The 12,984-nt window shown below is 45.6% G+C and overlaps 1 protein-coding gene across 2 annotated transcripts in view; it reads left to right on the top strand.

Moving 5' to 3' along the window:
* PPHLN1 (periphilin 1) overlaps positions 1 to 12,688 on the top strand; it is a 401,076-nt gene extending 388,388 nt beyond the window's left edge. For both annotated transcript variants that reach the window (XM_069628026.1, XM_069628027.1), the window contains exon 11: positions 11,831 to 12,688. In XM_069628026.1, coding sequence (XP_069484127.1) covers positions 11,831 to 12,025 — 195 coding nt within the window. In that variant the 3' untranslated portion in view covers positions 12,026 to 12,688. The remainder of the gene's footprint in view (positions 1 to 11,830) is intronic.
* The last annotated feature ends 296 nt before the right edge of the window (positions 12,689 to 12,984 follow it).

Genomic DNA, 12,984 nt, shown 5'->3' with positions numbered 1-12,984 from the left:
ATTTATTGACTTCAAAGCAGAGATAAGTGTTTCCAATTCCCATGTAGGCAGATAATGAGTTCTGAAGGAGAGAGAAACCGGTGTCCACAGGCTGTGAAACACTTGCATCACCTGCACACCAACTATGTTTGTATGAACAAACGGTTGTTAGGACTACTCAATGGTATACAATTTAGGAAGAATATTCAATACTACAGTTTTAATAGCAAAAAATGTTATTATTCGCATAAACCTGACATAAAGTTGGTCCATATATGGTTAAATCATATTACAGTTAATTCATCACATTCCATCAAATACATATATATTCCTATACAGATGAATGCCCAAAACATTTTGGGACTGCAGTCCCTTCACCAGGAGCACAATTTCCACTGTCCTTTTCAACGATGATAAAGGAAAGATGACTTCAATTCAATTAATGACAGGAGGACGTTAATGTGACCTAAAGAATAAATGAAGGGCAGATTACAATCTCTCTCAAACTGCAGGACAATGGGGTAATCAACATGTGTTCAAGACATTTTAGCTGATTATGTGTATTGAGGGGATAGAAAATCAATGTCTCCCTCTGGATTAAAGAGGCAGGGATAAAGATCGTTGGGTGCACACCCAGTTCCACAAGTGGGGATTGTAATAGTAACACAAGTTCTCCAGCATTAGGTCTTTCATGGATTCACATGCTGTGAATCTTTCCCAGTCATCAGTCTGGGCAACCTCAGTAACTTTAACTTAGCATTTTCCTATGGAAAACTTTGACACTTCAGTCTATCAAATTCTTTTTGAGTGCTTTAAGCCCCCCCCCACCCCCAATAGGACGTCTGGTATAAATAGCCCCGCCCCCGCAACTTCCCTTCAGATTTCAAACACTTGAAATTGTCACCTCTAAATGATTGCGCAGCCCTGAGCAAATGGTAAATGTCCTATTCAAATTGAGTGTGTAACTGGACAACAGATACGGTGAAACAAAGAGTCCAAAGCAAGTAGATTCTTCAGTCAAAATACGCTGTTGAAACAGATTTTATGAAATGATGCAAAAACAAGACTGCCGACACGTGTTTCGACCCAGAACAACGGGTCCTTTTCAAGGCAAGACGTATGTTATTCAAACTGCGTTGGAAAACCCAAAGCCATCCTGGGGGGGCAGATATATGGGCCAATTCTAAAGTAGTTGATTCTCCTCAAGAAAATAAGCGGCAAATAACTGAAGCAGTCTGTTACTGATACAGTGTGGTACATTCCCAGAACATGGGAGTTTGTTCAAACGTTGCAACCACATTGGAGCACCTCAGTCTCATCTGCCGCTCCCTCCACAAGCTGGGCTTCTCCCTCAATTTCAAGAAGTCGCATCTGACACCTCAACAGCTCCAATACATCGGGCTGTGTTGGACACGTCCTTGGGAAAGTGCTCGCCTCCCAAGGTGAGGGCTCATCACATTGTGCAGATGGTGGACAAGTTTCAACATGCCCAGAGTCTCCCGGCTTTTCGATTTCTTAAGGTTGCCCGGCCTCATGGCATCCTGCATTTTTCTGGTGCCGGAGGCCAGGCTGAGGATGAGATCCCTGCAATGGGTCCTCAAGATGCAGTGGTCACAGTTCTCAGGCAAGATGTCGTATCCCGTTCAGATTCCACTCTCGGTCTCCCAAGATCTTCTGTGGTGGGCCAAAGAGGGGAACCTGATGAAGGGGGAGCCGTATTGGCAACCGTGGTCGGAGGTGACTGTAGTGACAGATGCTTCTCTCACAGGATGGGGTGCTCATGCCAACGACTTGACCGCCAGCCGTCGTTTATCTCCATCTGAGTCCAAACTCCACATCAATCTGTTAGAGCTGAGGGGCCATCAGGCTAGCCCTGAAAGCTTTTCTGCTGTCTGCGCGTGGGAAGAGTGTCCTGATCATGACTGACAAGACAGTGGCCGTGCATTACCTCAACAAAAAAGGGTGGGTAGGGTCACTCCCGTTGTGCAGAGAGGCGATGCAGCTCTGGTTCTGGGCCATCCAGCAGGGAATTTTGATCTCTGCAGTTCATCTCGCCGGAGATTAGCAGCGGACGCTCTGAGCAGGCAGAGTACAATCTCTCACAAGTGGGAGTTGGCTCAGGAAATCCTTCTGGAAGGCCAGCAACAAAATCCTTGTACCGTTGACGTACATTTTGCGACTGGTCCAGAGGACAAAATGTTGATCCTTTTCAGTGTTCCATTCCTATGGTGTTGTCTTTCTTAATTTCTTTGGCCCACAGGGGCCTTCAAGTCGGTAATATTAAAGGTTACCTGGCGGCGCTGTCTATATTTAAGCGCTCGTCTGAAGAATGCTCTTACTTTGATTCCTTCGATTTCTCAATTTCTTAAAGGACTGACTGTGTTCCCGCCATCCCCTTTCCAGGTGCTGGTTTGGGATTTGAATTTTGGTTTTGAAATTTCTGATGGGTGCTCCGTTTGAACCTTTGCACTCTTGTCCTTTGAGATAATTGTCCTTCAAGACCGTGTTCTTGGTTGCGGTTACTTCCGCTCGCATGGGTGAGTGAATTGCAGACACTTTCATCTAAGCCGCCCTTTACTGTATTACACAAGGACAGGGTTGTACTAAGTGTACGTCCTTCCTTTCTACCTAAGGTAGTATCTGAATTTCATTTGATCCAGAAAGTGGTTCTTCCTTACCAGGATGAGGAGGAGGATGGAAAGAAGGAAGTGGAGCGACTCCATAGGTTGGATCCTAGGAGATCTCTGAGCTTTTTACATTTCTAGGATGTCCAGGGTCAGAGTGGATGATCAACTCTTTGTGGCATATGCTGGACACCGATTGGGCCAGGCTGTTACCAAACAGATCTGTCCAGGTGGATTATCCTCACCATTACTGAATGTTACCGATTGGCGGTTAAGAACCCTCCTGAAGGGCTGCAAGCTCATTCCACTAGGGGCGTGGCTACTTCCGCTCTACAACGGGGAGTTCCTATTAGGAATATTTGTGATGCAACCACATGGGCTTCTAGCCACACTTTTGTTAAACATTATTCCCTGGATACGAGCCATGATCAAGATATGGCCTTTGGTAAGGTGGTTCGTTATTCCGCTATCTGATTGAATACTCTAAATACTTTTCCCTCCTCCGTTTTCTGGTACTGCTTTGGTAGTCTGTCAAAGATGTGGAATACGTTGGAGGACACCATCCATTCGAAGAACAAGTTACTTACCAACTGCTAACGTTCTTTCGATTGGATGTTCCTCCAATGTATTCCACATCCCCCTCCCAGCCTGCCCCTCTGGAGAATTTCCTATGCGATTGTAGCTTACGTTTCCGCAAGGCTATGTGCAGTCAAGCAGGCATTGGATTTGTGCCAAACGTTATGGGGGAAAAACATAAACTGAGGCTACGGGCGCTGTGCGTACTATTTATAACATCCGGTGACATCACCCTCGACGGAGGCCTTGGAGCGACATCAACCTGACGCCATCAACGCAAGACGCCCTCTCCTGAAAAAGTTTCCGAACTACACAGCTGTGGACATTACATGTCAAAGATGTGGAATACGTTCGAGGAACATCCAATCTAAAGAACGTTAGCAGTTGGTAAGTAACTTGTTCTTTCCACTGGTTGAACCAGAGGCGTTACTTTCCAGACCTAGCAACACCCCTGGGTTGAACTAAAACATGCCAGTGAATAGCCAACCCGTTGTCATAACTTCACCACTTTCAAATCGGTAGAATCTGCACACATTCACACAGGTCCCTCAGCCACTCCCCTCTTCTCGGACACGCACAGCCACGGCAAATTCCACCTCATTTTAATTTTTTCTCTCGAATTGCAAGTTGTCAGAATCTGCCTTGTAGTTCAAGTATGTCACTGCTTTTAACTTCAAGTTTTCATTTTCAAGTGAGATCTTTGTCTCTTCTATGTCCTTTCTTGGCGCTTGTATCTACGCCACATTGAACCATTCTTGGTTCTGCAGTCAATGCCATGTGTGCAAGTATGCATGGTTGCTTGTGTTTGGAGATCCTACACCTGGTTGCCACCTGCTTGCTGTGCAGGTGTAACTGGGCATTCTTTGCTTTGAGGTTGATTACTACAGATGTCCGTTTGAGGGCATGTATTGTTTTTTTTTTAAAGTGCAAATATATCTGGGAATGAATGGAGCACTTTACAGTGGTACAAGTGCATAACAAGCACAGTGGTTTGAGTTCAGTTAAGATACAATATGGTTAAAGTTAGAAACATATATATATATAAAGAGAGAGAGAGACAGAGGGAGAGAGAGAGAGGGAGGGAGAGAGAGAGAGAGAGAGAGAATAAAGAGGGTTAAAGGCATGGAATAGAGGTTTTGATGTTAATGTAGAGCCAGCCTGGGGAGGTTTTTGTTCATTATTTGCCTGAGAGATGTTCAATGGGGCCATTCTGATGTCCGGTGCAGCGTTATTCCATATACTTGGATCATAGGTGAAGGGTTGCGTCCTGGTACCTTTCTTTTCACAGTCATTCATCCTTAATCTGTAAATGCCCAGGCCTCTGGTGTTGATATGTTTGTTGGCGAGGTTAGCAAGGGCATGGCTGGTTAGTTGCTTGTAGGTTGATACAGGCTATCCTTAGGGTGTTGGCAGCCTGGTGGGCCAATCGGTATAGTTCTCGGTTCAGGGTGTTAATGGCATACTTAAAAAGTTCCTTAATGAGACGACAACGTAACCCTGAGCAGAGAATCAATTACAACCATACATTTCCTTCCTTCCCCTGTGAGAGCCAAAGAAAAGGAGTTGCTTTATAACCCCTCCAAAGATCCAAAAGAGGCCTTATTACATATTTCCTCACAAGTTTCCCTCCTTTTTCTATGCCAGTTTATACAAGATTGAGTAGGGTTCTTAGTTGTCACTTCTGATCATAGTAAAACAATAAACAAAGGATATTGGCACCAGAGAAAATAGTGTAACCCTGTTTTCAGATCCACCTTCCAACAGGACATTACTGGCCTACTTATTAGGTGTTTTGTTGAGGACTTCATGTCCTCTTCCTGCTCCTTCAGAGCACATTTCTGCTAGGTGAATATTGTGAAGATGCTTGGGTTCTCAGTCATTTCAATTGTCAGATCTTCTGACTCAAATTTCACAGGGAGTTCAAAGGGGAGAAATAGAAGTTTCCTTTGGGTGACATGGCCCTGTTAATCAACAGTGTCTGCAAGGTCTGCTGTCCCATCCGCTGCCTTGCCAAGGTAATGCATCACTTCAACTTAAAAAAAAAAACTGGAACAGATTCAACTAGGATCAATTTTCAATTGGTGCTTTAATAACCAAAATGTCTCTAGGTGCTCCACAAGGAGGAGATTGAGCACAGAGCATGCTTCTCAACCTGGTGTATGGACAAGCGAAATGCTATAACATGCTTTTTGGCGCAGAGTCTAGTTGAGGCCAATGGAGCTGAAGAATTTTGCATGGGTCATGAAGGCTTGTTGGGAGACATGTAACTTCTTTGGTGGGTGAAAGTAATTCCAAATAAAGATGTTAAATATCAATGGTATGGAAGGGTGACCATGACAGGACTCAGAACTTGGCTGTGAGCTCGTAACCTGTAGAACTGTAGAGGAGGTGGAGCCAAGTACCCCCGCTCGAAACTCCGCCGCCATGCTGCCTATATGTTGGAAGCAAGAGTATGAGACCCGTTCAGTGCCAGTGAGAATATCTATACCGCAAAGAATCCTGGAAGCAAGGTTCCCATTGAGAAAACCATATCTGCGTACACAAATATATGATGGCCATTCGAATAAAGTCCCAGAGGAAGTGGGTAAAGTGAACACAGACGAAGGTGACGTTGTGCGGAGTGGAGCCAACGCACCCTGAAGAAACTGACGTCTGTACACATAGTAGTAGTTTGCCACGTAGATTGACATCAACAATTTTAGTACAAGATTGCTGTTTTTTATGAAATGTTTGAGAGCTCTAGCGAACATCGGATGATGTCCGTTGTACTCCCTGTTTTAGATAGTTGATGTTAAAACAGATGAACTTTGCCAACTTTTTGAGTCGGTCTGATTATTGAAGTTTGAGTAAATTCAGCATCTCAAGAGTATTGCTACCTTGTCTTAAAGGGCCTAGTGGTGGGTACACAGGTTCAGAACCCTTTTTAAAATGGGATTCACACTGATGTCTTACTGCTTTCAGGTCAGGAATGTGACAAGCCTGTTTGTGTGGATTATAGTAAATGGCTCTTTGTGAGAGATATATGAGGAAATTGTCTAAAGTGATCACGTTAGAGGCTCCGCAACTGTGTCTTTTAATGCAGCACCAACTAATCTAATACATTTATCTTGGGACTGTGGGGGAGGCAAAGAGTGGGGTGGAGAAACACGCGTCAGCTGACCTTAACTGGGACCATGAGCCCACACAATATGTATTTTGATGACTAAACACCTACACATGACACGAAACGCAGAACAGTGTGGTAGCTAGGAAAAATCCCTTTACTTAGTAGCATACATGCCTCTTCAAATTAGCAATTGAGTACACAGGGCATGTGTTTAACTCAAATGTGTAGAATGTATCACATATTTAAAATTGCATTGTGAAAGTATTTAAAATTACATTGTGAAATCTAGGCTTTTCTCACTTTTGACAGGATTCTCAGACCAAATGTTATTTCTGTGGTTTTTAAAATTGCATTGTGAAAGTATTTAGAATTGCATTGTGAAACCTAGGCCTTTGTCCCACTAACAGGATTCTCAGACCCAGTTGTCTGTCGCCATTGTTTAAATTACTTTCATAGTAGTACTGTCTTTGGCTTTGCCTTCTCGCAAAGCTTTCACCCATCAACTGTTCTTCTATTGTTTGAGCTCTTGTTCTTGTTCAATTGTCTACTATTGTGGCGTCTGTCTCATCTGCTTGCGCACGTCCCTGTGTTCCCCCCATGCCCTCCTCTCACCCCTCCACTTCTCTACCTACCCACTCTATGGTGCTCTCTGTCTCTATCTTTTCTAATTGCTTCTCTATCGACTACCCTGCTCTTCTCACTAAATCTGGTAGGAAGAGGTTTAAAAAGGACATCCTGGTCTCCAACCCAGGCCTCCCTATCGCCGACACCTATACCAGTGCCTCCTCCAGGCAAACCTTCACTGACAACCTCTTTGTCATTCCCTCACCTGACCAATGGACTTGCTAGGCCCTGAAGACCCTTTGCATATGGAAACAAGGCACAATCACCATATACTAGTGATACAACAGACACAAGGTTCAATTTCCAAGTACTAGGGTTTATTGCAAAGCAAATATATTCTCAGTCGGCCGACTGGGTCTAACGTCTCGCAACATGTGTCTCCCAGACCTTGTGAGACGCAAGAGAGCGAACATTGTACAACAGTATCATATATATAAAGACAATCATACAATCTCTTTGTGACACAACGAATCCGCCCATAATGTATCTTCTTGAGCTAGGGTTCAGTAATTGACAATTATGACAAATATGACATGTTTCTTACCTAATCTATATTACTCGTTTTAGCAACAGTTGCAATTTGCAGTAAGCAGACCTAGTTCTTTGTTATGAAGAACATAAGGCACTTGTTCAGCAAGGATACTGTGTTCGTAGGAGAGACACATTGCAAAGCGTGTTATCTACTGGTTTCTATTTGTGAACTAGGGCGAGCCTGATCTAAGGAGAGCCCCAAAGGGGGGCCGCTAGGAAAGTATAATTCATGTTTAACGGCCTATTTCTACAGTTTCAGCGAGGCCGGCCGGCACCTGGGCTGCTGATTAAATGCCTCTCTGCTCGCCTTCAAGGACTTGTGAGGGAGGAAAACAATGTATTTCTGTACTGTTTGGCATTTCTGTCTGGGCCGGTCTCTCAACATATAGACTGTGGCCTTGCTCTGTGCATGAGCTTTCAGAATAAAATAAATTTTGCAAAGCGTTGAACAGAAAGGAAAGGAAAGCAAATGGCGGATGTTACAGTACAAAAATGGACGCCCTATGGTTATGCTGACGATTCCCTATTGGCGATGTAGGGCTTATGATGCGATTGGTTTTCGGCCAACATAATATACCTTCTATACTTCGTTGGGGCAGTTTCTAGACTTAGACTCTTCATATGGTCTCTGTGCTTTCTCCTTTCTCTAATTCTCCCATTAATGGTGGCACCCTGTGGGAAGCCCTCCTTCCACTCTTCTAAGGTCATCGTTAATATTTACCAGAATGGGGCCAATCTTCTCCTCTTTGATAGACGCTTCCCTCACCTCATCAATTTCCTTTCTTCTGCAGTCCTCTCCCTTCCCTCCACGGCTCCCTTGCCTACCCTTGCTATCTCCTCCTTGGCTACCTTGCTCTCTCATCCTTCCTTTTCTGCCCCCCTCAGGCTTCTTCTATACCTCTGCAGGGCATACCTCTGATTTGTACCCTTCCCCAGAAGTCTTTCAAGGACGGCAACCTTCTCCACATTGCCACTCTCGCTCAGCTGTCAAACGCTCCTCTGGCATCAGCCGCCTCCTTGAATAACTTGACCTTTATATCCTTGGTCTCACCGAGACATGCTTCACGGCCAGCTTTGTCACAAGCTTTTACACTCTCCTTCCTGATGGCTACAAGATCCTCTCTGCGTCCAGATCCAAACGTTCCGTATGGAGTGTAGCCGTGATCTTCCCTGAGTGGATTCCTGTCTGTCATTCCCGCGCAGGCCTACTCCTCTTTTAAATGCCTCGTCGGCAGTCTCCCTCTCCCTCCCTCCCCTAACCACTCCCTTACTCTGGCTACCATCTATCGGCCACCTGGTCAGGTCGTCTCCTTCCTCTGAGTGGCCGGACCTCTCCTGGTCTCGACCACTCAACTCCTCCTTCTTGGAGACTTTAACATCCACCTGGATGCTTCCTGCCCTTCCTCTGGACTCTTTTGCGACCTCTGTGACTCTTTCTATTCTCCCCTCTGGCCCGACTCACTATGCAGGGCACAAGCTGGATGTTCTGATCTCTTCAGACCTTCCCCTTTCTATCCCTTTCACCACTCCTATCTCCTGGAGTGATCACTTTCTCCTTTCCTCCGAGATCACTCCCTCCACGCACCAGGCCAAGCCAACCCAACCCCAGCACTGCCACCTACCTTCTCGGCTATCCAACCCATGAAGCGTGTGTCAGTTGAGGCGTTTGCCGCCACTTTCTCACCCCGATCCCTTTTAGCCGACTCTCACCCTGACAACAGCCCTCTGTATGCTCCACTCTGCTATATCTGATACTCTTGATGTTCTTGGCCCTGACATGAGGATGCGCTTGAAGCCCAATGCCAAGGGCAACTCCTGGTACGACTTGGACCTCGTCACCCTTAAACGCAAGTGCAGGGTGGCTGAGAGGAAATGGCGTGCTTCCTGTACATCCTCTGACAAACTGGCCTGCCGCCTGCTCCAAAAGTAATACCGGCTCTCTGTCTGCACCAAGAAGAGAGCCCACATTGAAGCCCGCGTCTCTGCGGCATCCAACAACTCGGCCGAACTCCTCAAAATCTGCAAGGAGCTGGCCAATCCTGATGCAGTCTAAACCTCTCCTGTCCCCTCCCTGGCTTCTCATTTCATCTGTAAAACTCAGGACATCCTGTCTTCTCTCTCTTCCTCTCCTCCTCCCCCCTCTAGTCCCATCTCTTCCTCTGACCCTTCTGTGGCCACCACTTATCCCCCATTCTCTGCCTTTCCCCTGTTCTCCCCAGATGAGGTTTCGAGACAAGTCTGATCTATGAAAGTCTTGTCAAAACAGGTTCTCCCCTGTTCCTCTAAACCCATCAAGAACCACATTGACACCCTGGCTCCTGCTTTGGCAGACTTCTGCAACCACTCCTTTGCCAACAGAGTTTTCTCTTCCCCCTCTGAAGCACTCCCTTGTGCACCCTCTTCTTAGAAAACCCTCTGCCGACCCGTCTTGCCCAGCTATCCCCCAATCTCCATCACTCCTTTCCTGGCCAAACTCCTGGAAAAGCTGGCCATCTCCCAGCTTAATCTCCACACTGAATCTGTTGGTTGTCTCCAGGATCATCAGTCTGGCTTCATAACTGCCAGAAGCATGGAAACTGCTCTCCTGAACATCCGTGAAGACCTGCTCTTCAACCTCAATTCCACCCCCCCCTCCTATGTTCTCATCTTACTTGATATATCTTCTGCCTTTGACACGGTCAACCATGCCATCCTGCTCAACCGTCTGTGATAACCTGGGTATCGCCGATCAGGCTCTGGCTTGGCTGACTTCTTTCCTCTCTGATGGACCCTCAAAGGTCTAACTTGGAGCCTTCCTCTCCTCTTTCTCTACCTGTGGTGTTCCCCAGGGATCTATCCTCTCTCCCTGGCTGTTCAACCAATGCCTGGCACTTCTTGCCCACCGCATTGCCGCTCTCTGCCCCAAATTTCAGAGCTATGCGGATGACACTCAACTCATTTTCAGGCTCCCTTCAGCCACCTCTTCTTCTCTCATCTCTGACTGTCTGCTATCCAGGAGTGGTGTGGCGCCAATGATATCTACCTTAATGCCAGTAAGATGGGAGATTCTGCTCATCGGCACACCTGCTCACTCCTTTCCTGTCACTCTGGCCGCCTCTCTTGGCCCTCTCCCACCTATGAGGCCAAAAACCTCTGGGTCATCTTCGACTCCACACTCTACTTCTCTCCTCGCATCTGTGACGTCTCTAAGAAGTCACACTAACAGCTGCACCTATCAAAGGTATTGTTCCTTTCTTCTCATTCCCCCAGAAGCTCACTGTCTCCAGAGCTCTGGTTCTCTCTAGGCTGGACTCCTGCAACAGCCTCTTTCTAAATCTGCCTGCATCTACACTCCGCCCTCTGCATCTCATCCAAAACAGCACTGAGAGACTTGTCCTTGGCCTCAAGCACTGGTATCATCTCTCTCCAGGACTGAAATCTCTGTGCTGGCAACCCAGTGGCTGCGTGAATCAAGTTGAAAACCCTCTGCATTGTCCACAAGGCCTTCTGGGGCCTCAATACTTTCGACTCTGTCTTCCTAAATATTTTCCTTATTGAGCCCTTCGCTCATCCACTTCCAACTCCCTTCGGGTCAGTAGCTTCACCAAGCAACGAGTTGGTGGTAGATCTCGTTCTTCGGCTGGGGCCTCCTTCCGGAACGGCCTCCCTCTGGAACAGCCTCCCTGCCTCACTGAAACTCGAGAACCATCTACGGTTCCGGTAGCACCTCAAGACCATCCTCTTTGATTCTGCTTTCTCTCCTCCTCTCCCCTGCTGAACTCCTGTCTAGAACTGGAATTGCTCTGGTCTCCTGGCTACCCTCGGGCCTAGATCCCCTCCCCGCCAGTTGCACACCTGCACTGCCCCACTGGCAACCCCCCTGCACTCGGGTGCTGTTCTTTGTATCCCTATAGCCCCCTACCAGCACCCGACACCTGATGTCTGCACTTAACCCCTGCACTTGCCACCACTTGGTTGCACCTTATTTATTGTATTTATTGGTTTTTATTTATTACTGTTTTCCTATGTACTGCACTGCCCCTTACCATTTCCCCTCGCACTTTTCCCTTTCCCCCTCCCCTGCACTTGCACGATCTCAATGTCACCTGGCCTAGTAGGATCTTTGTCTTCCCTTTCTTCCCCCTCCCTTGCCTCGTCGCGCCTTGAAACACTTGTGTGTAGGTGTGTTATAAATTTCATATCAGATCATATTATATAACACCTGCATAGGAAATGTTTCATCATCGGACGATGTCTTCACTGAAGATGTAATTTCTTTGTTTGAGGTAATGCTCACTTAAACCATTCATAATGACATCCGAAGATTCTGCATCTCCGGCATCAACAATTCAACTGTTGAAACAGGAATTTCATTCTTGGAGTTTCATAATTTTTCTCTTTGTACCTGCAGGTGTATCGGCAGGATTGTGAAACCTTCGGAATGGTCGTCAAAATGCTGATTGAAAAAGATCCTTCACTGGAAAAATCTGTTCAGTATGCTCTGAGGGAGAATTTGAGCGAGATAGGCGAGAGATGCATTGATGAACTGAAAAATTTCATTGCGGAATATGATGCCGTCAGCCACGATTTTACAGAAAACTTTTAAACGGGTTTTCAAACCAAGTACGATTTTAGTTTTGCAGGACACAGGACCAAACGCAAACCGTTGAGTACGTTTTTTCAAGGAGGATCTGAAAAGACTTTGCTGATTTTATCCCAGCTTTCCAGAATCTTTTCTGAAATAGGAAACTTCTGCCATGTGTTCTTTCGGTCACTTTATTGTATTTTGCAAGCCTTTTTGACATTATAACATTTTTGTTTAAAAACATGTTCAGCTTAAAATAATGTAGTGGTGAATGCTAACACTTAGATTGTAAACAATATTCTTGCACGAAATTCTTTCTTACTTGAGTTGAATTTGAAGTGTTTGCGACAGTGATTACTGTGGGTTTTTTGCACGTGTAAGAAACAGCTTCGGTCTACCCCCGTCATGAATTCAAAATGTGGGTACTTGATTAATTGTATAGCCTTAAAGGGACTTATTTAAGGTCAGTGAGGATCTTTTAAAAATGTAGTTGCGTTTATTTTTTAGTTGGTTTACATAAAGTTTGCGTAGATGTACATCAGATTGAAAAGTTAGCCCATCTTTTTGTGGGGGCATTTTTGTAAAAGGAAATGTCATCAGAGGTTGTGCAATGTTAGAATTCCTTCCCTCAAAGTGGTATGCAAAATACAAATAAAGCTGGCAAACAGGTTTTCTAAAAAAGAATTGTCACCTGCTGCATTTATTTCTGTTGCCTGGTATATATTTTCAAGAAAACAAGTAAGCATTACATGGCTTTGAAAACCTTTAAGAAGTTATCATTGTTGATTATTGGTATGTATGAGTTTTCATATATAACTCCAAACAAACTAAAAGCCAATCTCTGTAAACACATCCAAACATCCTTTGCCACCAACCTGAAAACTGCAGCCCATTTCTCCGCTAATGCCACTAACTGGATTCAATCATTCCTGGATAACAGACACTTGAGGGTATTCTCCCCAACCTCCTCTGCCGACCCT

Source organism: Ambystoma mexicanum, chromosome 12 (assembly GCF_040938575.1).
Source record: "Ambystoma mexicanum isolate Mex_15411 chromosome 12, UKY_AmexF1_1, whole genome shotgun sequence".
Classification (NCBI taxonomy): domain Eukaryota; kingdom Metazoa; phylum Chordata; class Amphibia; order Caudata; family Ambystomatidae; genus Ambystoma; species Ambystoma mexicanum.
The sequence above is the reverse complement of the archived record's forward strand: the minus strand, read 5'-3'. Positions and strand labels throughout refer to the sequence as shown.